At 57.2% G+C, this 26,849-nt stretch overlaps 1 protein-coding gene across 1 annotated transcript in view; it reads left to right on the top strand.

Annotated features, from left to right (window-relative positions):
• The window catches only part of LOC114218064 (cohesin subunit SA-2-like), a 56,095-nt gene that overhangs the window by 5,022 nt on the left and 24,224 nt on the right, over positions 1-26,849 (top strand). The window contains exons 2-11 of the mRNA XM_088028588.1: positions 5,617-5,742; positions 6,118-6,270; positions 6,712-6,808; positions 8,046-8,122; positions 11,428-11,499; positions 16,796-17,000; positions 17,504-17,655; positions 20,845-20,918; positions 21,589-21,712; positions 25,979-26,077. Of these exons, the coding sequence (XP_087884714.1) occupies positions 5,617-5,742; positions 6,118-6,270; positions 6,712-6,808; positions 8,046-8,122; positions 11,428-11,499; positions 16,796-17,000; positions 17,504-17,655; positions 20,845-20,918; positions 21,589-21,712; positions 25,979-26,077 (1,179 nt within the window). The remainder of the gene's footprint in view (positions 1-5,616; positions 5,743-6,117; positions 6,271-6,711; positions 6,809-8,045; positions 8,123-11,427; positions 11,500-16,795; positions 17,001-17,503; positions 17,656-20,844; positions 20,919-21,588; positions 21,713-25,978; positions 26,078-26,849) is intronic.

The following is a 26,849-nucleotide window of genomic DNA, read 5'->3' as shown; positions in this document are numbered from 1 at the left end:
ATCATTTTTATTGACCTGTTTTCTTGCTGAGTTTCAAGAGTTCTTTATAAAATATTGGTAAAGGTCCTTTATTAGATTATGTACTTTCCAAGTGTTTTCTACCAGACACTGGCTTGTCTTTTCATTCTGCTTGTTGTTGTTGTTGTTTTTTAAGATTTCATTTATTTATTTGAAACAGACAGAGAGAGAGAGAGAGAGCACAAGCAGAGGGAGCGACAGAGGCAGAGGGAGAAGCAGACTCCCCGCTGATCGGGGAGCCCAATGCGGGGCTTGATCCCAAGACCCTGGGATCATGACCTGAGCCGAAGGCAGCGCCTTAACCACCTGAGCCACCCAGATGCCCATTCGTTCTATTAATAGTGTCTTTCACAAGAGCAAAAGTTTTGAGTTTTGGTAGAGTCCAATTTATCAATTATTTCTTTTGTGTATTACATTTTTAGTGATGGATCTAAGAATTTTAACCCTAGATCACAAAATTTTTCTTCCATTTTTTTCTTGTAAAAGTGTTCTGGTTTTACATCTTACTTTTAGGTCCATGACCCATTTGAGCTAATTTTTGTAGAAGTTGAAAGATGTGGGTCAGAGTTCATTGTTTTGAATGTGGATGTCCAGTTGTTTAGTACCATTTGTAAGCAGATTATCCGTTATCCATCGAGTTTCTTTTGCAATTTTATAAAAAGCCAGTTGAGCATATTTAGGTGGTTCTACTTCTGGACTCTGTCCTGTTCCACTGCTCTATGGGACTGTCCTTTTGCCAGTACCACACAGTCTTGATTACAATAGCTTTATAGTAAGGTTTGGAACTAGATAGTGTGAATTCTCCAACTTTGTTGTTTTTGAAAATTCTTTTGACTGTCTTTGTTCATTTTCTTTCTATATGAATTTTAGAATCAGCTTGCTAATACCTAGAAAAACTTATGCTGAGATGTTGATTGGATTTTGCTGAGTCTGTAGATCATGTTGGGTTGTGTTCACATTTTAATACTCTGAAGTCTTCCAGTCCATGAACATGGGATGCTTTTCCATTTATCTATATCTTCTTTAATTTCTTCTAGCAATGTTTAATACTTTTCATCATCTGCATCTTTCACCATCTTGGTTAAGTAAATTCCTATGTATTTTATTCTATTTGATGCTGCTGTCAGTGGAATTGTTTTTGTAATTTACTTTTTAGATTGTTCATTATTGGTGTGTAGAAATGCAGCTGATTTTTGTGTGTTGACTTTGTATCCTGTGACTTTACTGAATTCATGTATTAGTTCCCACAGTGTGTGTGTGTGTGTGTGTGTGTGTGTGTCTGTGTGTGTGTTTGTGTGTGTCTAGAATTGTTAGGGTTTCTACATGTAAAATCATATCATCTGCAAAATAATTTGACTCTTTCCTTTCCAATTTGGGTGTTTTTCTTTCTTTCTCTCTCTTTCTCTATTGCTCTGCATAGTTACCCTGGCTAGAACTTCCACTACTGTGTTAAATAGAAGTGGCACAGATGTACATCCTTGCCTTGTTCCTCATCTTAGAGGAAAACCTTTCTGCCTCATCATTGAGCATGATGTTCACTGCGGGTTTTTCATAGATGGCTTTGGTTATATTGAGATAATTTCCTCCTATTCTTAGTTGCTGCTTTGTGTGTGTGTGTATCACAAACAGGTATTGAATTTTGTCAGTTACTTTTCCTGAATCAGTTGAGTTGATCATGTGATATTTTTCCTTAATTCTCTTGATGTGGTGCCTTACGTTGATCAGTTTTTGTATGTTGAACCAATCTTCTACTCCAGAGGTAAGTCCCGCTGGTCATGGTGTATAGTCCTCTAACATGCCGCTGAGTTCTGTTTGCTGGTATTTTGTTGAGGATTTTCACATCAGTGTTCATAAGGGATATTGGTCTGTAGTTTCCTTGTACCATCTCTGTCTCGCTTTGGAATCAGGGTAATGCTGGCTTCCTGGAATGAGTTTGGAAGTGTTCCTTCCTCTTCAGTGTTTGGAAAAGTTTGAGGATTGGTATTCGTTCTCCTTAAAACGTTTGGTAGAATTTCTCAGTGAACCCTCCAGGTCCAGGGCTTCTCCTCTCAGGAGATTTCGATTACTGATTCAATCTCCTACTAGTTACATGCGTATTCAGATTTTTTTACTTCTGTGTGACTTACTCTTGCTAGGGTTTGTGTTTCTAGAAATGTGTCCATTTCTTTTTTTTTTTTTTAAGCAAGCAGAGAGATTTTCTTTCTTTTTTTTTTAGGATTTTATTTATTTATTTGACAGAGAGAGACACAGCGAGAGAGGGAACACAAGCAGGGGAGTGGGAGAGGGAGAAGCAGGCTTCCCACGGAGCAGGGAGCCTGATGTGGGGCTTGATCCCAGGACCCTGGGATCATGACCTGAGCCGAAGGCAGACGCTTAATGACTGAGCCACCCAGGCACCCGAAATGTGTCCATTTCATATAGGTCATCCCATTTGTTGGTGTGCAGTTGGTCACAGGACTCTCTTCTAATCCTAGTTCTATGGAATCTGTAGTAATGCCCCATTTCCAGTTTTCATAATATGAGTCTTCACTCTTTTGTCCGTAGTCCATCTAAATTAAAGTTTTGTTAATTCTGTTATGTTTCAGAAGAACCAACTTTTGGTTTCATTGGTTTTCTCTATGTTCTATTATGTGTTGTGTTTGTCTCAGTTCTGCTTCTTTATTAGTTCCTTCCATCTGCTAGTTTTGGATTCAGTCTGCCCTTTTTCTCATTCCTCAAGGTATAAACTTGCATTGTTGATCTGGGATCTTTCTTGGTTTTCAGGGTCAGCACTTAGAGCTACAAATTTCCCATCAGCAATGCTTTCCCAGTGTCCCATAAGTTTTAGTTATGTCGTGTTTTCGTTTTCATTTGTCCCTAAGTATTTTCTAATTGCCCTTGTGATTTCTTCTCTGGTTCACTCGTTCTTTTTTTTTTTTTTTAATATTTTATTAATTTATTTGAGAGAGAGAGTGAGAGAGAAAGGAGCGCGGGGAGGGACAGAGGGAGAGGGAGAAGCAGACTCCCCATTGAGCAGGGAGCCTGACGTGGGGCTCAATCCCAGGACTCCGGGATCATGACCTGAGCCAAAGGCAGACACTTAACTGACTGAGCCACCTAGGCGCCCCAGATCCATTCATTCTTTAGTAGTCTGTGTTTTAATTTCCACAATTTTGTGAATTTTCCAGTTTTCCTTCTGTCACTGTGGTCAGAGAAGATACTTTGTACATTACCTATCTTTTGAAATCTGTTAAGACTTTGTGGGTTAACTTGTGGTCTATTTTGGGGAATGTTCCAAGTGCTCCTGAGTGGAAGGTGTGTGCGGTTGCTGGGTGGAGGGTTCAGTATATGTGTCTTAGATCTAGTTGGTTTGTTTAGTCTTTTTTGTCCTCACTTGTCTTCTGTCTGGTTGTTCTATCCCTTATCGAGAGTGGGGTGTTGAAGTCCCCTGTTGTTGTGGCATGCTTCATTTCCACCTTCTATTCCATGAACATGGTATAGCTCACTGTTTCTGAAGGTCTTATTTCATTTTTTTTCACCAAAGTCTTGTAGTTTTCAGTACACAGACCCTACATGTATTTTGTTAAGTTGATATCTAAGTATTTAATTTTTGAGGAGCTGTTGTAATAGGTACTGTTTGTTTGTTTGTTTGTTTTTTAATTTCCATGTCTGGTCTTTCATTGCTTGTTTATAGAAATATGATTGATTTTGTTATACTGACCTTGTATTTTGTGGCCTTGCTAAAATCACTTTTGAGTTTGAGGAGATAGTTTGATACGTCCTTTGGGATTTTCTGCATAGCCAATCATGTGATTCTCAAACAGAGCTAGTTTTATGCCTTCTTTTTTCCTAATCTGATGACTTTCATTTCCTTCTCCTCTTTGCTCCACGGAGTAGGACTTCCAATACATTGTGGAATAGAAGTAGCCTTGCCCTGTCCTTGGCCCAGTGTAAATGCAGGTATAGGACAAACATCCTGTCCTGGGTAGGGAAGGAGACTCTTGCCTGTAGTGCTTATTACTGCCTCATGTCGTGCAGCTGGCCACACTCTACTTGTCTCATTAGCATCTGAGAATTGGGTTAAAATTTAAAATGATAAAAGGCATTATCTTTAGTGTTGTGTAGGATAGGAAAGAGGGAGCAGTGTAAATATTTCAGGGTGGAGTGAACGGTAAACCAGTTCATGCTACGTCCTTCAGATAACTGGTACCAAAAGCCAAACTTTAGACTTTCTTATTTGAAATCATTACAGACTTGCAAAAGAGTTGCAGAAACAGTACACAAAGTGAGTCTTTTCCTTTCCCCCTGATTGTTCACATTACTATCACACCACGTGTGTGTTGTCTCATCGTCTCTCTGTGTATGTGCACACTTGCAAATTTATCTTCCTGAAGACACGTGAGAGCACATTCCTGAGGCAAGGCCTTTAATGGCACACATGTCAGTGTGGGGTTCCTACAGGCGGGACCACGTGTGTGTTGCAGTGCAGTTATCGGTGGCAGGGAGCCAACCTGGCCAAGCCCTAGAGCCCTCGGATGTTCTCAGTTATGAAGACTGTGTCATAAGGCCCACTGTGTGGGGGTGTGGGGGTGCAAGGGTGTGGGGGTGCAGGGGTGTGGGGGTGCAGGGGTGTGGGGGTGCAGGGGTGTGGGGGTGCAGGGGTATGGTGCTAAAATGTGCACTTGTCCCGCAGACCCTCTGTGCCCCAGGGTGGCCCTCGAGGACTCAGTGTCAGCGAGCCCTTGGAGGGTCAGACTTTAGTGGGCAGGGGAGCACTGGGTCGAGGGAGCTGTGGCCCTGGTTCTCTCACTGTGTCCATGCTGGTCCTCATGCAGTCGCTGCAGCTCACTAGGGAAGGTCATGCTGTTGCTGGGCAGCTGTGCCCACTGTCTGCATGTGTGGCCCCAGGTTCTGCCAAGACCCCCAGGTTTCACTGTCGCCATGACTCCCAGGTTCCGCCATCTTTGTGCATGACCCCGGGTTCTTCTGTGACTCCCTTGTTCTGCCCCGTGCACCTGTGACCCCTGGTTCTGGGCTAATCTCCTTGTGCCCTTGAGGCTGTGGTGGTCTCAGCCCTGCTTCTGCTGGGCCCCTGGGCCCCCACCTGCCCCTTAGGACAGGGAGAACTGGCTCACCTGTCCCACAGGACTGACTTCCTCTGACCTTGCTGGTCATGGCTTGAGCTCCCCATCTCCATCCTGGGCTCTGATCAGTGGGATGATGGGTACCCTATAGCCCTGAGAGACAGCCCTCGGGATTGGCTTCAGAATGGCTTGTTGTCGCCTGGACACGGGTGGTTCACGGCTGTGGCTGCAGCAAGTGGACTGGGTGTGTCATGCTGGGACGAGGACATGGTTGGGGATACGGGCGCGGTGGAAGCGGGTGTATGACCACTCAGCTGAGGTCCTGGTGGATCAGAAGCTCCGGCCGAGGCCTCTGTCCTGCAGCAGCAGTGGGTGACTCGGAGTGGCTGCCCCGCTTGCCCGGGGGCCCCTGGTGGTCATGGGCAGTGGTAGCGGCTACTTCCTGGCCACACTTCCTCAGTCCTGCGATGTAGGGGTCCTGTCGTTAAGCTGGCCTCCATGTATCAGCGCTTCACATCCTACTTTCTGGTTGTAGGTGCAGGAAGGACCCTCGGGGGGCCGGGATGCCAGTGGAAGTGGACCCCGACGGCGAGGGCGGCGCCCATGCAGGAGGCTCAGGAATCAGGCTGGCCAGTTCATCTCTGTGGTGACCCTCTTTGAGGTGATGGCCAGGAGGAGGAGCTCCATACTGGTACTGACCACTGCTGGGAGGGATGCACGGGCTGGGTGGGTTGTGACGTGCTTCTCCACATCAGGCGAGGAGCTGGCTGGCTCCCACACGGATCCTGGAGGCCTTTGTCCCTGCACGGCCTGCCCATCGAACCACCAGTCCACTAGGGCCCCACGGGACCACCAGGGCACTTCCTCTCCCCATCCTGAGACACCATGTCCCCTCCTGAGTCATCAGACACCGTGTCCCCTCCCCATCCTGAGCACATCCCTCTGTCCTGAGACACGGTGCACCCTCCTCGCCCTCCCCGGGACGCAGAGCTTCCCATGCAGGGTCCAGCCCCGTCATGGCCTCCTTTGGTTTTAGGCGCAGGGAGCACCCTTGGGGGGCCAGGATGTCAGTGGGCCGGGCACCCGCCGGCGAGGGCGGCCGCCGCGGAAGCACCGCAAGAGGAAAGTAGCCATCACCACAGAGGTGACCCTCTTTGAGATGGTCGCCCTGGGGAAGAACTCGGTGCAGGTACCGCCCGCTGCAGGGTGTGTGCGGTGGGGCGGGTGCGGGGGTGTGGCAGACGTGGGGGCCCTCCTGGTGTTTGTCGCTACTCACGCCACACGGAGGCCGGGTGTCCTGGCAGTCGTGGCCGCACCCACTGCTGCCTTGTTCTGCCCGGCCTGCTCAGTGGTCATGTGTGCCCGTCACACGTGCTCGCCACTGCCCATCACATCACCTGATCACACATGTACACACACGTGCTCACCGCTGCCCGTCACACACGCCCGATCACACACGTACACACACGTGCTCACCGCTGCCTGTCACATGCACCTGATTACACACGTACACACAAGCGCTCACCACTGGGATCATATTCATGATCACACACGTGTCCTCATGGCTGGCTGGTCGGTCCCACGCACCCCATCACACACGTGTGCTCACCACTAGCTGTTGCCCCTGCAGACGGCCGTCGAGGAGTGGGTGCAGTCCTATAAGGTGGACAGGGAGCTGGCCTTGCTGGACCTCATCAGCTTCTTCGTCCAGTGCTGTGGCTGTGAAGGTGAGCCGTGCTCCTGGACCCTCGTGCGTGTCCCCACAGGTGGGCCCGCTGGGCCTGCCTTTCCTGCCCACGTGTGGTTGTAAGAGACTGGGCGGGCTGGGGCTTTTCCAGACGTTGGTTTAGTTTACGTAGGAGACTTGTTATCTCAGAGCAAAGGGTGATTGTCCCCCCAAGGAAAGATCCGTCCACGTCCTGACCCCAGGACCTCAGGATGTGACCTCGTGGAGAAGAAGGACCTTTGCAGTTGTGAGCAGTAAGATAGTCCTTAGGGTGGCCCTAGTCCCACAAGACTTGGCGCTTGCAAGAGGAAGGACATAGGGGCACCTGGGTGGCTCAGTCAGTTAAGTGTGTGACTCTTGGTTTCACCTCAGGTCATGCTCTTAGGCCTGGATCGGGCCCCGAGTCAGGCTTTGTGCTCAGCGGGGCGTCTGCTTGGGATCCTCTCTCTCCCCCTCTCCTTCTGCCTCCTCCCGCTCACGCGCTGTCTCTCTCTCTAAAATCCATAAATAAAATCTTAAAAAAAAGAGAAGGGGAGATGGGGCGCCTGGGTTATGCTGCAAGAAAGCCGGAAGCTGAAGGTCTCCAAGCTGTGTACAAGGGGGCAGTGAGACACACAGAACGTGAACGTTATTCGGTCCTGCCCAGCAGGGGACACGGACCCTTGCTGCCACGTGGATGGACTTTGAACACATGGTGCTCAGGGACAGATGCAGGCACCTCAGACCACACAGGCTGACCCCATGTGCACGAAATGTCCAGAACGGGCAGGTCCACAGACGGACGGCACCTCCGCGGTTCCTGGGGCCAGGGAAATGAGAGGGGAGCACCACTGTGGGGAGGTGGGGGCCTCCTACAGTGGGCTGTAGCGATGGGTGACCGCAGTGAGTACACGCACCACTGAGGTTCATACTACGAGTCTGTTGTTCGCTCTGCGCGTTCCGTGCCCATCAGTTGTCATCACCAGCGAACAACTGGGGGCTTCGCCCTCCCTCCGGAACCTGACGCAGGGGCTGTGGGGCCAGGACCGGCCTGTCGAGAATCCCCTGCGGCATCTGGCTGGGCGCCCTGAGGATGTCTCATGAAAGCCCCGTGGCGTTAGACACGCGGGGGCCACAGCACGTGTAGAGCCCAGCCAGTGAGGCTGGATGCAGTGGCTTCGCCGCCCTCTCTCAGGGACGAGGTGGTGTCCCCTAGGAGGAGGGTCGGCTTGAACCACGTTTCCTTCTTTCTCTCGCAGGGATGGTGACGGCTGAGCTGTACCAGAGCAACCAAGGCCAGAACGTGGTGCACAAAATGACCGAGAAGTTTGACCAGGTGGGGCGGGCTCCACGCACTCCGTGAGCCCGGGGCCTGAGGTCACGGGAGCTTCCTCCTGAGCAGCGCTGCCCTCCCCCCGCCCGCCCTGCCCCCTCCCCCGGGCATGCGGGCTTGCGGTCAGGCCTGGGGGTGGAAGGAGCTGAGGCATCCCCATTTCCTGGGTAGGAGCCGTCCTCCTCTGCTTCCCTGGGAGAAGCGGGCCTCTTGGGGTTCCGTGTTGCTTTCTAAAGACTAACGTGAACCATAAATATGGGACATTCTGTCACGTACGGGGAAAATACGGCTATAATAAAGTGGTACTCACGTGGCCATCGTCCAGAGGAAGAAAGAGAGCGAGGCCAGCAGGTGCCCAGACGTGCTCTGTGCCCGTCCGGACCACCTCCCCGCGGTGACAGGAGTATGTCCTTGAACTTGGTGCTCACAATATTTCGGTGCTCTGGCTTTGCTGCTGCACACGGGCACCCGTGCACACCAGCCCCGCTCTGCCGGGCTTCCAGCTCCGTGCCCGGGAGACACCAGTGCTCTGTGTGGCGTCTGTGAGGCTCCGTCACACAGACACACAGTTTAAGAAATAATTTATATACACGTGAATAATGTCGAGTAAACGTCTATGTCATGGCTGTGGAATGTTCCGTCGCATGTGTCTGCGTGGTTCATGTCCCCATTCTGCTTCTGATGGCATTCGGGTTGCTTTTGAGCTTTTTCTGTGTATGGCTGTGGACGTGCATGTCCATGGGTCCTGCTGTCCGTGTTCCCGCGTTTGCGTGTAATGAATGTATGCACATTTGACTCTGTGGTGTGAGGCCAGCTTGCTTTCACGGCATCTCCGCGTGTGCGTTAGGCTGCGTGGCTCTGCATCCCCGTCCGTGTTGGCTGCTGGATAGTTTTTGCCAATCTTGTAGTTGTATGCATGGTTTAGTTCCCCGGACTGTTGGTGAGCTCAAGCGCCTCCTTGCATTTTAAAGACGATTTTCTCTTGTTTAACACGTTGTTTTCATTGTGGAAAAATACACCCAGCATACAATTCACTGTCTTAACCAATTCAAGTGCATAGCTCAGCGGCATTGGGTGCCTTCACACTGTTGTGCGACTATCCCCACCATCCGTCTTCAGAACTTTCCATCATCCCAACTTGAAAGTCTGTCCCCATGAGACACCATCTCCCGGTCTCCCAACCCCGGTCCCTGGCCCCACCATCTACTCTCTGTCTCTGTGGATGGGACTCCTCTAGGGACCCCGTGTACGTGCAGTCCCACAGGATGTGTCCTTCTGTGTCGGGCTCATGTCCTCAAGCTCCATCCACGTCCTAGCAGGTGCAGAACGTCCTTCCTCTTCAAGGCTGCGTCATGTTCCACTGTGTGCGAACTCATCCCTTCAGCGAACAGACGTCTTATCTACAAAATTTCTCACATCTTAAAATACCTAGAAAGTGTCTTCAGAAAGTCTTGTGAATCAAGTCCGTGAACAGTAACTGTTTTCTTTTAACTTTTTATTTGGAACAACGTTAAACGTAAGAAAAGAAGAATACATAAACTTCACCTGCATTCAGCAACTAATGCTCTGCTGTCTTCAGCTTATCCCCCATGTGTGCACGTGTGTCTCTGTGCTGTGCGTGCACACGCGTGTGCACTGTGCACGTGAGCGAGCGAATGCATGTGTGTGCACCATCTTCAGCTTATGCCCCATGCGTGCACGTGTGTCTCTGTGCCGTGCATGCACACGCATGTGCACTGTGCACATGAGCAAGCGAATGCATGTGTGTGTGCTGTATTCAGCTTATCCTTCATGCGTGCATGTATGCCTCTGTGCTGTGCATGCACACGTGTGTGCACTGTCCATGTGAGCAAATGTACATGGGTGTGTGCCATCTTCAGCTTATGCCCCATGCATGCTTGTATGCCTCTGTGCCATGCACACATGCGCGTGTGCACTGTGCACGTGAGCGAGCGAGTGCATCTGTGTGTGCTGTCTTCAGCTTATCCCCCATGTGTGCCTCTGTGCCGTGCATGCACGCGCGTGTGCACTGTCGGTGTGAGCAAGTGCATGTGGGTGTGTGCCATCTTTGCCTCATCACCCATGCTTGCGCATGTGCCTCTGCTGTGCATGTACACGCGTGTGCACTGTGCCTGTGAGCAAATGCACGTGGGTGTGCGCCGTCTTCAGCTTATCCCCACGCATGCACGTGTGCCTGTGATGTGAATGCACGCGAGCGAGCAAATGCATGTGTGCACGTGTGAGTGTGTGTGTGCAGGTCCATGCATATGCACAGATGTGTTTGCCGCCGTGTGTGTTCACCAGAACCGCCCGTAAGGGGGCTGCAGACTGAACTGGGCCCTGACTGTGTCCTCCTGTGTGGCCGTGAGCGCTCCCGTGAGACCGTGGTCCTGTCCTCACTCTCAGGCGCTCTTAAGTCACTGGAGGACAACACCCGTGCGAAGGATCTGCACACGTTACCATGCCTGTCTCAGGAATGTCCTTCACGTTTGTTTGTGTCCCGTTCAGGGTCCCGCTAAGGTCCCTACATGACATTTAGCCATCTGTGCCCGGGCTCCCTTGAAGCCCACAGGTTTGGCAGTTCGGAGAGCCCAGGCCCGTAATTGAGGAGGATGCGCCTACTTGCTTCTGGCCTCTGTGTCCCCGAAATTAGCTCCTTACTTGGGGTCCCTCAGCATGTCCCTGACTCGATTGGGCCTCTTTCCTCAGAGAGCTCCCGTCACCAGATCAGGGTCCCGTTCGGTCTCTCCCCACCTCTGAAGCAGCAGTAGGGGCTTTGCCAGCCCCTCAGCCTGTGTGCCTCATGGGAGACCCTGCGCTTCCCAAAGAGCAGGCCCCTGGACACGTTGTAGGGAAATGCCATAGTGTGCAGGGCCCACAGCGGGCAGGGTGACATGCACAGCCACGGCACTGGCCGTATGGAGATGTGGCCAGCGAGCACGAGAGGTTCCGATGCTCCCGGGTCCTCTGTGCAGAGTGGCGTCTCCCCATGCTGGCTTCCAGAGATGACACGTGCACGCTCTGAGTGCCAGCCGAGTACACGAAGTGGCTGAGCGCCGCAGACGCAGTCCGTCTGCACGGCTCCCGAGGACACTGACGTGAAGGTGGACGTGAACTGCTGTTGTGGAGACAGGCCGTGCATGCTGTCGGCTGCTCGGAGCCGTTCCCCCCCCTCACCCACGGGCCTCGGCCTCCAGGGGGGATGCAGACCAGCTCCCAGCACCCTGTGCTGCATGGGCCTGTCCTGCCGGGACGCGCTGCAGCCGGGGACGGGGGACTTGACCGGCACGTCTCGTCTGTCCTTGCAGGAGACCGGGCTTTACTACAAGAAGTTTCTGGCCTACCCCTGGATCCTGACCATCATGTGGCCAGAGAAACTGGTAACACACATTCCACTGTTTAAGAGTGGGGTGATTCTGTGTGGCTTCCCGGCACACCCGAGGCTGACGGAGCCCCGGGTGGTTCCTGTGGAGTTCCCAGCACGGGGTGGGCACCCTGATCACCGACGAGGGACTGCAGCCGTGAGCCTGGCTCCCACGGGAGCCGCCCCGAGCCGGCCCTGTGGACAGGGTCCTGCTGGCACAGTGCATGCAGACCTCACTCTATCCGGACTGCGGCGAGGGGGGCTCGGGCTGACCTGACCCCGTCCTGTCCACACTGAGTGCAGTAGAGCCTCCGAGTCTTGTCCACAATGCGACAGGACCTGACTGCGCGCAGTCCACACTGAGTGCACTTAGGTCCTATGGTGTGTTGCTTTAATTGACAAGGTGAAGCCAGACTCCGTGTGCAGTGGGACAGTCAGACTTGACCTGTCCTGCAAAAGTGACTTCATCCAGTGAGTTCTGTCCACACTGGGATAATCTGACCAGAGCGAGTTCATCTATACTGGCACATTTAGACCCGACAGTGTTCTTTCTACTCTGTGTTACGGAAACTGACTCTTCTCTCTACACTGGCACATTTAGACCAGATCGTGTTCTGTCTACACTGTGTCATGGAGTCCTGACGTGTACTGTCTACACTGGCTCATTTAGATCTGATCATGTTTTGTCTACACCGTGTCATGGAGCCCTGACTGTGTTCCGTCTACACTGGCGCATTTAGACTTCATCATGTTTTGTCTACACTGGGACATTTAGACCAGAGTGTGTTCTGTCTACACTGGCACATTTAGACCTGAAAGTGTTCTTTCTACTCTGTGTCATGGAAACTGACCCTTCTCTCTACACTGGCACATTTAGATCTCATCATGCTCTGTCTGCCCTGGGATGTTTAGACCTGACAGTGTTCTGTCTACACTGGCTCATTTAGATCTGATCTTGTTTTGTCTACACCATGTCACGGAGCCCTGTGTTCTGTCTGCACTGGCACATTTAGACTTGATCATGTTTTGTCTACACTGGGACATTTAGACCAGAGTGTGTTTTGTCTACACCGGCACACTTAGACTGAAAGTGTTCTTTCTACTCTGTGTCATGGAAACTGACTCTTCTCTCTGCACTGGCACATTTAGATCTCATTATGCTCTGTCTACACCGGGATGTTTAGACCTGACAGTGTTCTGTCTACATTGCGTCATGGAGCCCTGACTGTGTTCTGTCTACACTGGCACATTTAGACTTGATCATGTTGTGTCTACACTGTATCTTGGAAACCTGACTGTTTTGTCTACGCTGATCATGTTTGTCTACACTGGCATATTGAGACCTGTTCATGTTTTGTCTATGCTGTGTCATGAAGCCCTGACTGTGTTCTGTCCATACTGTGTCATGGAGATCTGACTGTATTCTGTCTACACTGGCACATTTAGACCCGACCATGTTTGTCTACACTGTGTCACGGAGACCTGACTGTTCCATCTACACTGGCACATTTAGACTGGATTGTGTTCCATCTACACTGGCACATTTAGATCTGATTGTGTTTTGTCTACACTGTGTCATGGAGACCTGACTGTTGGGTCTACACTGGCACATTTAGCCCTGATCATGTTCCGTCTACACTGGCACATTTGAACCTGATTGTGTTTTGTCTGTGCTGTGTCATGGAGCCCTGACTGTGTTCTGTCCACACATTTAGAGCTGACCATGTTCTGTGTAGTCTGTCCTGTAGTCTCTGCGTGCTGTTGTGATGGTCACTGTTGGAATGACCCAAGCCGTCAGGGTTTCTGTGGCCGTCTGCATCTGGGTGGAGAAGGGTAGAACAGGAGCTGTTGTAGGGTGCCATGTGGCCGGCCCCTGGCACAGCAACTGCAGGTGTCCTGTGGCTGGAGATTCACCTGGTGTCCTTCATATCATTCATTCCTCACCATCTCATGTGTGCAGACGAGATACCATGTATTAGCGCACTTCACAACGAGGGTGTGGGAGGGTTTCTCACAAAGTGCACTGAGTTTGGGGAGTGAGGACTGACCTTGCAGACCCGGTTAGTGACCTGGTCTAGCCTCGGAATGGAGGGGTGTCTCAGGACATGTGTGTAACCCCGTAGGTGACTTGGTCCAGCCTCGGGATGGGGGGTTTCGGGACATGTGTGTAACCCCGTTAGTGACTTGGTCTAGCCTCGGAATGGGGGTGTGTGCGTGGATAGAGGCAGGAGGCAGGTTGTCCCGATGAACGTCTTGCCGTGTGCATGGATAGAGGCTGGAGGCGGGTTGTCCCGATGAATGTCTTGCTGTGTGCGTGGATAGAGGCTGGAGGCGGGTTGTCCCGATGAATGTCTTGCCGTGTGTGTGGATAGAGGCTGGAGGCCGGTTCCCCTGATGAACATCTTGCCATGTGCGTGGATAGAAGATGGAGGCCCATTCTCCTGATGAATGTCTTGCCGTGCGCATGGATAGAGACTGGAGGCTGGTTCTCCTGATCACCCCTTGCCATGCGCATGGATAGAGACTGGAGGCCGGTTCTCCTGATCACCCCTTGCCTTGCACATGGATAGAGACTGGAGGCCTGTTCTCCTGATGAATGTCTTGCCGTGTGCGTGGATAGAGACTGGAGGCTGGTTCTCCTGATCACCCCTTGCCGTGCGCAAGGATAGAGACTGGAGGCCTGTTCTCCTGATGAACGTCTTGCCGTGTGTGTGGATAGAGACTGGAGGCCTGTTCTCCTGATGAACATCTTGCCGTGTGCGTGGATAGAGACTGGAGGCCGGTTCCCCTGGTGAACGTCTTGCCATGTGCATGGATAGAGGCTGGAGGTGGCTTGTCCCAATGAACATCTTGCCGTGTGCATGGATAGAGGCTGGAGGCCCATTCTCCTGATGAATGTCTTGCCGTGTGCGTGGATAGAGGCCGTAGGCCGGTTCTCCTGATCACCCCTTGCCGTGCGCATGGATAGAGACTGGAGGCCTGTTCTGATGAACGTCTTGCCGTGTGCGTGGATAGAGACTGGAGGCCGGTTCTCCTAATGAACGTCTTGCCGTGTGCGTGGATAGAGACTGGAGGCCGGTTCTCCTGATGAACATCTTGCCGTGTGCATGGATAGAGGCTGGAGGCCCGTTCTCCTGATGCACCCCTTGCCGTACGCATGGATAGAGCCTGGAGGCTGGTTCTCCTGATCACCCCTTGCCGTCCACATGGATAGAGACTGGAGGCCTGTTCTGATGAACGTCTTGCCGTGTGTGTGGATAGAGACTGGAGGCCGGTTCTCCTGATGAATGTCTTGCCATGTGCGTGGATAGAGGCTGGAGGCCGGTTCTCCTGATGAACCCCTTGCCGCACGTGTGGAAAGAGACTGGAGGCGGGTTGTTGATGACTTGATTGCGGGGCACATGAAGGAAAGAGGCAGGAAGGCTGATGGGCGGCTGGTGAGCTGTGCCGTCCACACCTGCAAGCCCACAGTGATCTCTTCCCTTTCCCATTCCCCGCCCCTGACTCCGCCCCTGGCAGAGTCACTGGAGTTTCTTGTCAGCTCAGCGGGAGCAGGAATGTGCTAAGTCCCCAAAGTGCCAAAGCATGCTTTTAAGTACCTTTCACGTTTGCAATGAATATTTACAGCACCTGAAATCAGCCAGAACCAGAGTGAAAAACAGGAGGGCCTGGCTTCTCTGGGATGAGTGTTGGAGAGGTGCCTGCACGCTTTCCTCAGGGTGACCTGAGGTCCTAGAGACCCGGCTCCTTCCCACACGTGGGGGTCCACCCACACAGCCTACAGACCTGACCAGGGGACGTGGGACCATTCGTCGAGGTGCAGGGTGTGGGAGAGGTGGGGTGATCCTTGTGGGTGTGGATATGTGACCCCCAAGTTCTGGGTCTCAGGGGGTTGGGGTCAGCGGGTGAGTGTGTATATCTGACCCCCGCTAGGTGCAGGGTCTGGGAGAGCTGGGGTCACTGTGGTGGGTGTGGATATGTGAGCCCCCCAATGCAGGAATGGGAGTGTGGGCACCCTGTGTCAGAGTGGATGTGTGACCCCAGGTGCAGGGTCTGGGAGATTGGGGTCACCCTAGGTCAGAGTGGATGTGTCACCCCCCCAGCTGCAGGTCTGGGAGATTGGGGGTCACCCTGGGTCAGAGTAGATTTGTCACCCCCCCAAGTGCAAGTCTGGGAGATTGAGGGTCAGCCTGTGTCAGAGTGGATGTGTGACCCCCCCCAGGTGCAGGTCTGGGAGATTGGGGGTCACCCTGTGTTTGGATGCGTGCGTGTCCCCCCCAGGTGCAGGGTCTGGGAGATTTCGAGTCACCCTAGGTCAGAGTGGATGTGTCACCCCCCTAGGTGCAGGGTCTGGGAGATTTGGGGTCACCCTGTGTCAGAGTGGACATGTGACCTCCCTAGGTATAGGGTCTGGGAGATTTGGGGTCACCCTGTGTCAGAGTGGATGCGTGACCCTCCCAGGTGCAGGGTCTGGGAGATTGGGGGTCACCCTATGTCAGAATGGACGCATGACCCTCCCCAGGTGCAGGTCTGGGAGATTTGGGGTCACCATGTGTCAGAGTGGATGTATGACCCCCCAAGTGCAGGCTTGGGAGATTTAGGGTCACCCTGTGTCAGAGTGAATGTGTGACCCCCCAGGTGCAGGTCTGAGAGATTGGGGGTCACCCTGAGTCAGAGTGGATGTGTGACCCTCCAGGTGCAGGGTCTGGGAGATTTGGGGTCACCCTAGTTCAGAGTCGACATGTCACCCCCCCAGGTGCAGGTCTGGGAGATTGGGGGTCACCCTGGGTCAGAGTAGATGTGTCACCCCCCCCAAGTGTAAGTCTGGTAGATTGAGGGTCAGCCTGTGTCAGAGTGGATGTGTGACCCCCCCCAGGTGCAGGGTCTGGGATATTGGGGGGTTACCCTGTGTTTGGATGCGTGCCTGTCCCCCCCAGGTGCAGGTCTGGGAGATTGGGGGTCAGCCTGTGTCAGAGTGGACGTGTGACCCCCCCCCAGGTGCAGGTGTGGGAGATTGAGGGCCACCCTAGGTCAGAGTAGACGTGTCATCTCCCCAGGTGCAGGTCTGGGATATGGGGGGGTCACCCTGTGTTTGGATGTGTGCCTGTCCCCTGCAGGTGCAGGTCTGGGAGATTGGGGGTCAGCCCGGGTCAGAGTGGACGTGTGACCCCCCCCCAAGTGCAGGCTCAGCGTGTGGTCATGTGACCCAGAGTCCCTTGTGCAGGAGCAGAGCTCCATGTCGTGATGGTGGGATGGGCCCAGACCCGGTACAGTGTCTGAGCCCCTCTTCCCTTGTTCTGTGTTGAGCACAGCAGAATGACTTTTACCCCATCGTGGGGCCAGGGCCCTTCTGGAAAAGGTTTCGGGTGAACTTCTGTGAGTTCACAGAGCTGCTGGTGCACCAGACGCACTCCTCGGTGCTGTGTGACGGACACCTCATGCACACAGTGATCTGCATGCTCAGCGGCCTCACCAACTCCGCCGTGTACAGCCTGCGGCACACCAGCTCCCTGGCAGGTGACAGGCTGCACAAGGACCTGCTGGCTTGGGGGCAGGGAGGGGCCGCGGGCCTGGGGGGCAGGTGACACGCTGCACACGGCCCAGCCCGGGGGCTCGTGCTGGCTAGGGGGCAGGGAGGGGCTGCGGGTCCGGGGCCACGGAGCCACAGGACATGGAGGGCAGGGGCCCGAGGACATGGGGGCAGGGGCCATGGGACCAGGGGCAGGGAGGGGCCATGGGGGAAGGGGCCACGGGGGCAGGGGCCACGGGACACGAACACAGATGTGTTCTCGGGGCCGTGTACATGCTCATCATGGACGGGCGACCATACCCATTCTTGTGACCCAGCAAGGAGCGGGTCGCGGCAGGCCCTCCAGCTGCCCTGACCTCCCAGCCCCTTTCACCCCCAGACCCAGTCTGAGTACCTGGCAGAACGGTCGCTCCTGTGGGAGGTGGAGCCCAGCACTGGGGTCACAGCCCTGGGGTCCCAGCCCCAGGGTCACGGCCCGCTCTGCTGGCAGCCATGAAGCTGCTGACGGCGCTGGCCAGCGTGAACCAGGGCATCTGCACGGGCAGGCGCACGGCCCAGCGGCTGTACGAGATCGAGAGCATCACAAAGCTCAAGGGCAGACACAAGTACTACATGGAGCTGCTGGACCAGCGCAGACACCAGGTGCCGACGGGCCGGCTGGGGTCACCGCGGGCGGGAGGGGGTGCACCGGAGATGGGGGGACGCAGGGGTGAGCACTACACTGCGCAGGGGGGAGGGAGGGTCCCAGACGGAGGCGGGGCGCAAGTACTGCATGGAGCTGTTGGACCAGCGCAGACACGAGGGGCGGGACCGGAGGGCTGGGGTCACCGCGGGGGGGGGAGGGGGTGCATCGGAGATGGGGCGACGCAGGGGTGAGGACGTACTGTGCGCGGGGGAAGGAGGGTGCACCCGGGATGGGGGGACGCAGGGGTGAGCACTACAGTGCGCAGGGGGGAGGGAGGGTCCACCCTGGAGAGGAGGCAGGGGACCCAGGTGTGAGGACAGCACCTGGTGCAGAGAGGCAGGGAGCCTACCTGGGAGCCTGGGCTTGGCCCGCCCCCTTGGCTCCAGGCCTCCCCCCGGCCCCGCCCCTCGGCCCCAGGCCCCGCCCCCGCCCGGGCTGCCCCACGGCCTGTATGGGTTCCTGCTCCGTCAGCGGGGCGGCTGTGGCCGTGTGCAGTAGCGCCTGGTCCCCCAGGCCTTGTGACCATTCTCCGGTGTTAGGGTGTCCCCACAACACGGCAGCAGGCGGGGGCGCGGAAAGCACAGCGTGGGCCCCCCAGTCGCTCCACATCCCGGCTCCAGGTTCCAGCTGGCCTCCCCGGGGGGGTGGTGTCCTCTGGGGACAGGCAGGTGGACCTCCACGCCCCTGGCTCAGTTACAGTTCTGTTCTGTCGTTTGTGGGTTCAGTATGTTCAAACTGCGACTCCTGCGTCCTCTGTGTCCCTCCCCGCGGCTTCTGTGCCCCCCACAGCCCGCGGCTTGTGTCCCCCCACCCGCGCCTTCTGTGTCCCCCCGCGGCTTGTGTCCCCCTGCGGCTTGTGTCCCCCCCTGCGGCTTCTGTGTCGCCCCGCGGCTTGTGTCCCCCCCCACCCGGCCTTCTGTGTCCCCCTGCGGCTTGTGTCCCCCCCCGCGGCTTCTGTGCCCCCTACACCCCGTGGCTTGTGTCCCCCCTGCGGCTTCTGTGCCCCCCACACCCCGCGGCTTGTGTCCCCCCCGCGGCTTCTGTGCCCCCCACACCCCGCAGCTTGTGTCCCCCCCCACCCGGCCTTCTGTGTCCCCCTGCGGCTTGTGTCCCCCCCGCGGCTTCTGTGCCCCCTACACCCCGCGGCTTGTGTCCCCCCCGCGGCTTCTGTGTCCCCCACAGCCCGCGGCTTGTGTCCCCCCCGTGGCTTCTGTGCCCCCCACACCCCGCGGCTTGTGTCCCCCCTGCGGCTTCTGTGCCCCCCACAGCCCGCGGCTTGTGTCCCCCCCACCCGCGCCTGCTGTGTCCCTCCGCGGCTTGTGTCCCCCCCACCCGGCCTTCTGTGTCCCCCCGTGGTTTGTGTCCCTCCCCGCGGCTTGTGTGCCCCCCACACCCCGCCGCTTCTGTGCCCCCCACACCCTGTGTGTCCCTCCTGCAACTTCTGTGTCGCCCCTGCGCCCTCTGTGTCCGCCCCACACCCGTGTCCCCCCCGCGCCCTGTGTCTCCCCTCCCGCGTCCATCTGTGTCGTTCCCCCCGCCCGCGCGTCCTCTGATCCCGCACGCGCACCTCTGTGCACACAGGAGGTCACGTCTTTGGGGGCACCCACAGTTCTGGGGCTGCAGAAGCCCTTTTGCAGAAACACAGTGGTGCACATGGGGTAGGGTTCCCCTGCACAGGAGCAGTCCTCCACCCCGCCCTGCGCCCCGCCCACTCACCGCCTGCACCCCTTCACCTCTGCCCCCCGCCCTGTCACCCCTTCACCCCTGCCTCCTACCCTCACCCTGTTACCCCTTCACCTCCTGCCCCTCACCCCGCATGCCTCCACCCCTGTCCCCCCTCATCCCAGCACCCCTTCACCCCTGTCCTGAGCCCCACCAATCCCTTTGTCCCCAGCCCCACCGCGCGGCCCCCTCCCATCCTCACCCTGTGTCCCGTCACCCCCACCCCTCACCCCTGCCCCTCACCCCCCAATCCTGTGCCCTGCCACCCCCACCCCTTACCTTGTCATCACCCCTCTGCTCCTGCCCCACTCCCTTCGTCCCATCAGCTCTTCACCCTCACCCCATCCCCCTGTACACCTTCACCCCCCCCGCTCCTCACCCCATCACCCCTACCCCCTTCACCCCATCACCCCCACCCCTTCACCCCCAGCACTCATCCTGTCACCTCCAGCCCTCACCCCGTGACATCTTCACGCCTGCCCCTCAGCCCACTGCCCCACACCCGTCACGCCTTCACCCTGCCCCTCACCCCGCCCCTCACCCTATCACCCCTTTACCACCATCTCACTTACCCTGCCACCCCATCACCCCCACCCTTGACCCCATCACTCTATATCCCGTCACCACTGCCGGTCACCCCGTCACCCCTTCCTCACCTCTCACCCCGGCCCTTCACCCTGTCACCCCATACCCCTTCACCCCTCACCGCTTCATTCCCACCCCCTAAGCTCCTCCATCACCCCTTTGCCCCACCCCTCACCGCATCACCCCATGCCCCTTGATCCCCAACCCTTACTCCTTTGTTCCCGCCCCTAACCCCCACCCCTCACCCCTTCATTCCCCCCCACCCTGCACCCTTCCCGCCCCCCACTCCTCACCCCCCTCTACCTTTACTGCCCCCCCAGCCTCTTCACCTCCATCCTTCATTCCATTGCTCTGTCCCACTTCACCCCTGCCCCCTCCCCTTCACTTTTTTGCCCCCACCCTGCACCCCCACACCCCCACCTCTGGCCTTTTCACCCCCCTGCCCCTTCAACCCACCCTCCTACCTTGTCACCCCATACCCCTTCACCCCTGCCCTCCAGCCCATGCCCCTTCCTGCCCACCCCATGCCCCTTTTCCCCCACCCACATCCCTTCACCCGCACACCCCTCACCCTCACCACTCGCCCCTGCATCCCTGCCCTGTACGTGCACATGTGTGCATCGACACTGTGTGTGGAGGGCACAGCAGGCTTAGATCAGAGCAGGCGGCAGGGTCTGCGGCCCTGTGGTGGCAGAACCGTCCAGGTACAGGATGCAGATGCACGGTGAGGGGCGACCACCCAGAGGGCCGCGTGTGGGCCTCCTGCACACCCGCCGCAGCTTCGAGGGGCCCGCGGACCCCTGCTTCTGTCCAACACACCCATCCTTCTGCCGCTGCAGTTCCAGAACAAGCCGATGGCCATCGACAACATCATCTGTGCGCTCTTCAAGAGGACGTTTGTGCCCCGCTACCGGTAAGGGTTAGCCTTGATGCCGTGCATCTTCCCGTGTGTGGCCCGTGACTCGGGCCGTGACTGAGCCTCAGGGTGCGTCTTCCCCACGTGTCCTCGGGACTCAGACTGTGACTGAACCTCAGTGTGCGTCTTCCCCGTGTGTCCCCATGACTCAGGCCGTGACCGAGCCTCAGTGTGTGTCTTCCCTTGCGTGTCCCCTGTGACCCAGGCCGTGACCGAGCCTCAGTGTGCGTCTTCCCTGCGTGTCCCCCGTGACCCGGGCCGTGACCGAGCCTCAGTGTGCGTCTTCCCCGCGTGTCCCCTGTGACTCGGGCCGTGACCGAGCCTCAGTGTGCATCTTCCCCGTGTGTCCCCCGTGACCCGGGCCGTGACCGAGCCTCAGGGTGCGTCTTCCCCACGTGTCCTCGGGACTCAGACTGTGACTGAACCTCAGTGTGCGTCTTCCCTTGCGTGTCCCCTGTGACCCGGGCCGTGACCGAGCCTCAGTGTGCGTCTTCCCCGCGTGTCCCCTGTGACTCGGGCCGTGACCGAGCCTCAGTGTGCGTCTTCCCCGCGTGTCCCCTGTGTCTCAGGCTGTCTTAGCCTCACTCAGCATTATGCTGACGCGTGCACCCCGCTGTGCTGAAGACATTGCCTGGCTCTTCGGTGACAATCTCGCTTCATTTCTCAGTGACATCAGCTCGGACATCCGTGTGATCTGTATGGGGGAACTTGGCTGCTGGATCAGGCTGTATCCAGACATGTTCCTGGACAACAACTACTTGAAGTACATCGGCTGGATGCTGTACGACAAGGTATGTGCGCCCTGCTGGTCTGCCGCCTCCACTGAGAGGGCCCACAGGTGTGTCGTGTGTCTGGTTCGTTTGTGGAGCGAGCACGTGTCTCCCGGACGGTTCTCATGAGTCCAGCTTTGTGAAGGAGGCTTTCCACAAAGCAGCAGTTTTGTAGCTGTCCTCGCTGTGGGGTGACAGAGGGTTCAGGCTGTAGGGGCTCACCTGTGCCCTGGAGAAATGGGGACGTGGCCCTCCTTCGTGTCTGCCCTCCGGCACAGGGTTTGCATCTGGGTCCCTAGCTTAGCTAATGGGGCAGGCACACGGGGGCAGGGTCGGCTGTGTGCAGTCCTAGGCTGCCCGCCCCATCCACCCTGTCTGTCTGCTGCCCGCTCTCAAACTGGGAGACACGTCCACAGTCCTGAGACTGCCTGACACAGGGAATCCTAAGCACGCGCCTGCTCCGGGTAGTAGCTCTGAATCCTGCACGTTCACATCCCCAGCAGCGCAAATGTGTGTTGGGGACACCCGCAGTTACCAACATTGGGCGGTGTTTCTCCTGTCATGGACATAAACGAGCAAAAGTCAGTTCTTCTGAATAGATGCCCTCTGTGTTAGAACTAAACGTGATGAAGCCCTAAGGATTGCCTGGGACGGCCCCACGGCTGTGTTTCATGTTTCTGGAACTGATGGTCCTGTTTTGTTCTCCTCCTCCTCTGGCCTTCCGAGCTGGGGCTCTTGCCTTGTTGGGGGAAGCAGACAGGTGTGTGGGCATGTGCGCATGGGGGGAAGCGGGCAGCTGTGAGTGGGGTGGAAGTGGGCAGGTGTGTGGGGGGAAGCGGGCAGGTGTGCGGTGGGGGGGAAGCAGGCAGGTGTGCATGAGTAGAAGCAGGCAGGTGTGAGTGGGTGGAAGTGGGCAGGTGGGGGGGTGGAAGCGGGCAGGTGTGCATGAGTAGAAGTGGGCAGGTGTGCGGGGGGGAAGCGGGCAAGTGTGTGGCAGGGGGAAGCGGGCAGGTGTGCGGGGGGGGAAGCAGGCAGGTGTGCGGTGGGGGGGGAAGCGGGCAGGTGTGCGGGGGGGGAAGCGGGCAGGTGTGCGGGGGGGGAAGCGGGCAGGTGTGCGGGGGGGGAAGCGGGCAGGTGTGCGGTGGGGGGGAAGCGGGCAGGTGTGTGGGGGGAAGCGGGCAGGTGTGTGGGGGGGGAAGCGGGCAGGTGTGTGGCAGGGGGAAGCGGGCAGCTGTGCGGGGGGGGAAGCGGGCAGGTGTGCGGGGGGGGAAGCAGGCAGGTGTGCGGTGGGGGGGGAAGCGGGCAGGTGTGCGGTGGGGGGGAAGCGGGCAGGTGTGCGGGGGGGGAGCGGGCAGGTGTGCGGGGGGGGAAGCGGGCAGGTGTGCGGGGGGGGAAGCGGGCAGGTGTGCGGTGGGGGGGAAGCGGGCAGGTGTGCGGGGGGGGAAGCGGGCAGGTGTGCGGGGGGGAAGCGGGCAGGTGTGTGGCAGGGGGAAGCGGGCAGGTGTGCGGTGGGGGGGAAGCGGGCAGGTGTGCGGGGGGGGAAGCGGGCAGGTGTGCGGGGGGGGAAGCGGGCAGGTGTGCGGGGGGGAAGCGGGCAGGTGTGCGGGGGGGAAGCGGGCAGGTGTGCGGGGGGGGAAGCGGGCAGGTGTGGGGAGGGATCTCTGTGCGGTGCACACACTGCTCTGTGTGCTTGTTGCGGGTGAGGCCCCAAACGAGTTTCTGCATCATCTGTGGGTTTTCACAGCTTGGTGGCTTATTCCCCGTTAGGTCGCACGGCACGTTTGCTTCGGCTTGCTGCCGGTGATCGGTGTGCCTGGCAGGGCAGCTGTCGGTCATGCGTGGTGACCGGTCTTGGGTTGTGAAGACGGGGTTTCTTTGCTGCAGGGCAGGGGAGGGGGATTGGAATGTCGAGCCGTTGCTTAGTGTGCTGTGTGGGCCCCGTGGCGGAACACCACCAGCGGGGGCTCTCAGTCTGCACAAGCTCATTGCTCTCACGGCTGGGCTCTGACGTCCCAGGCCAAGGTGCCGGCAGACATGAGTCTGCAGAGGATTCTCTGTCCTGCTTCACGGAGGGCATCTCCTCACCAGGTCCTCACATGGAGGAGGGGGCGAGGCGGCGAGGGGGCTCCCCAGATCTCACCCTACCCCTAACCCTTATGACCCCATCACCTCCCAGAGGCTCCGCCTCCACATACCATCCCCTTGGGGGGTTGGGACTTAACATATGGATTTTGGGGGTCACAGACATGGGTCTGGAGCAGACGTCTCTGCTTTTTATTTGTGGGGGGTGCGCAACTGGCTTAGTGCACAAGAGACAAGCATAGAGACTTTCCTGGGGCCTCGGCCAAGGGAGCCCACGTGTGGAGGGAGGAGGCCGGTCAGGGCACCGGTTGTGGCCAACGTGGGGCCTGCAGGGGTCCGGTGAGGGCGGCTGTTCCAGCAACGTGGGGCGTGTGGTGGCTGCCGGGATGCTCTCTGCTGCCTGGGGAGCTGGGATGCAGAGGGTGGCCTCCCTCCTGTCCCGACCCCGCTGTGCTCTGCTCTGCTCGGGGCATGGCGACAGACCTCTGGGAGGGCACTGTGACACCCTTCAGAGCCCGGGAGTGGCTGTCGGAACGTCCCCTGCAGGGACTGACCCCCGAGTGCAGAAGACGTGGGCTCTCCCTGCAGGCAGCCGCCTGGTGCACCCCTGCAAGCAGGTCAGCCTTGAGCAGCCTCACCCCACCTTGTGCCTCATGTCTGGCCCTGAGCCTGTGTCCTGCTTTGGACTCTGCTTCTTTATCCCCTGAAACGATCTCTCAGTGGGCTCACTTGGTTTTCTGCAGAGAAGGAAGTGGGGCGTAGAAAGGTTGTGTGCCTGCCCTCCACTTTGGATTTGGTGGTCCGGGTGCCTGTTTCTTTTTTCTTTTCTTTTCTTTTTTTTCCTTTTCCTCTCTTTTCTTTCTTTTAAGATTTTATTTCAGAGAGAGAGAGAACGTGTGTGCACACATGAGCCGGCGGTGGGGAGGGGAGCGGTGCAGGGGGCAGAGGGAGAATCAGGCTGAGCAGGGAACCCAGCGAAGGGCTCAATCCCAGGACCCTGGGATCATGACCTGAGCCAAAGGCAGATGCTTCACTGACTGAACCCCCCAGGCGCCCCCTGGGTACATTCTTCTGAATCAGGGTGCCTCTGTGTTCTCACTCACACAGAGGACACTGATGCTGGACGAGATCTCTCAGAAGATAAAACGTTGGTAACTCCATGGATACAAATGCATGTTTTCTCTGCTTAGAAGAAAAATCTTGCAGGGGAGCCTGGCTGGGTCACTCAGTGGAAGGTGGGACTGTTGATCTCAGGGTCCTGAGTTCGAGCCCCATGTTGGGCATGGAGCCTTAGAAAAATAAACAAAATACAATATGGATGCCCAGGGCTGTTATAGCTGTGGGCATTGAATTAGTCACTTTGGGTGGCCATAAAAGACATCCCAGGCAGGGCAGCTCAAACAACACACATTTATTCCTCCCAGTCCTGGAGGCTGGGAGTGAGATCCAATCAGGGCTGAGGCTGGGAGTGTGAGATCCAGGAGAGGCCGAGGCTAGAGTCTGAGGCCCAGGAGGGCCCGAGGCTGGGAGTCTGAGATCCAGGAGGGGCCGAGGCTGGGAGTGTGAGATCCAGGAGGGGCCGAGGCTAGAGTCTGAGGCCCAGGAGGGCCCGAGGCTGGGAGTCTGAGATCCAGGCGGGGCTGAGGCTGGGAGTGTGAGATCCAGGAGGGGCCGAGGCTAGAGTCTGAGGCCCAGGAGGGCCCGAGGCTGGGAGTCTGAGATCCAGGAGGGGCCGAGGCTGGGAGTCTGAGATCTAGGTGAGGGGCCGAGGCTGGTTCCTCCCGAGGCCTCTGTCCTTGGCATGTGGACCCCGTGTTCTCCCCGTGTCCTCACGTGGTCGTCTCTGGGGGTGTCTGTGTCCTCATCCGCTCTTCTTGTAAGGACACAATCCTATGGGATCAGGCCCACCCTTGGGACCTCATTTTACAACTTAATCCCCTCTTTAAAGACCCCACCTCCCAATACGGCCCCATCCTGATGTCCTGGGGGTGAGGATTTCAACATGTGAGTTTGGGATGCACAGTTCAGAGCCCAGCAGGCATGTTTCTGGACTGCGTGGGGGTTGCAAAGCTCCATGTCCCAGCTAGAATGTTCTAGGCTGAGGGCTGATCTGTGCTGTCATGGACAGAGGCATTTCTGACTGAGAGTCTGTGGTGGGGAGGCTGCCCTTCCGTGGTAACTGGACCCCATTTCTCTGTCCTGAAGGACGCGAGTGTGCGGATGAAGTGCATCCTGGCACTGAAGGCACTCTATGAGAAAAGAGAGTCAGCTATGAAGTTGGGCCTTTTCTTCTATAAGTTCAAGGTGAGTGAGATTTTGCATCTCGCTGCTGCACCCCCCGTGGCTGGTGCCCGGCGTCCATGTCCCCAAGCATCTCGGGGGATGTGTGGAAGTGGGGCCGTGTCCAGCAGCCGCTGGCTGGCCTAGAGTGCCGGCCACGTCTCAGCCCGGTGCTCGGGGCTGTTGTCCTGCAGAAGAGGAACTGGGAGCTTCTCTGGGTGTCCAAGCCCAGGGCCCAGCTGCCCGTGCTTCACGGCCCACCGGGTGACGTGGACCCCGGCAGCAGGGTGCTGTGTGTGCAGGGCTGAGGTTGGAGCCCGTGCACACCCCCAGTGGGCCAGTGGGAGTGCTGACCTCTAACTTGTGGTGCGGAAGCTGGCAGGGTCAGCACCACTGACCTGATGGAGGAGCAGCTGATGCAGTTAGTCTCCAGGGTCCCCTCGCAGAGGTTCAGAGCTGCTCCGGACTGTGGGTCAGTAGTCAGCTGCACGGGACAGTGCAGGGGTGCAGCCCATGGTGCACTGGTACCAGCTTGTTCCTGAGTTCGGGGGCCACGCCATCACCCAGGACACTGTCACGAGACCCCACTGCCCATTCTGGAGGACTACCGTTGCTCAGTCGAGGACTCCAACCCGGGACCCGTGGCTGGAGGGGAGTAGGGGTCGGGCCACGGAAGTGCCCAGTGAACGTGGAGGGCCAGCCTGTGTGGCAGGGGCCACCCGGTGGGGGTCATCTCATCCTTGGGGGTGTGGGGGAGAACCCAGCGTTCCTTGACCGTGTCAGGGTCTTCAGCGGG

The sequence above is a fragment of the Eumetopias jubatus genome, unplaced genomic scaffold (genome assembly GCF_037043125.1).
Source record: "Eumetopias jubatus isolate StellerSeaLion01/CBP00866 unplaced genomic scaffold, mEumJub1_p1.0 scaffold_11, whole genome shotgun sequence".
In the NCBI taxonomy this organism is placed as follows: Eukaryota; Metazoa; Chordata; class Mammalia; order Carnivora; family Otariidae; genus Eumetopias; species Eumetopias jubatus.
This window is presented reverse-complemented; position numbering and strand designations above follow the sequence as displayed.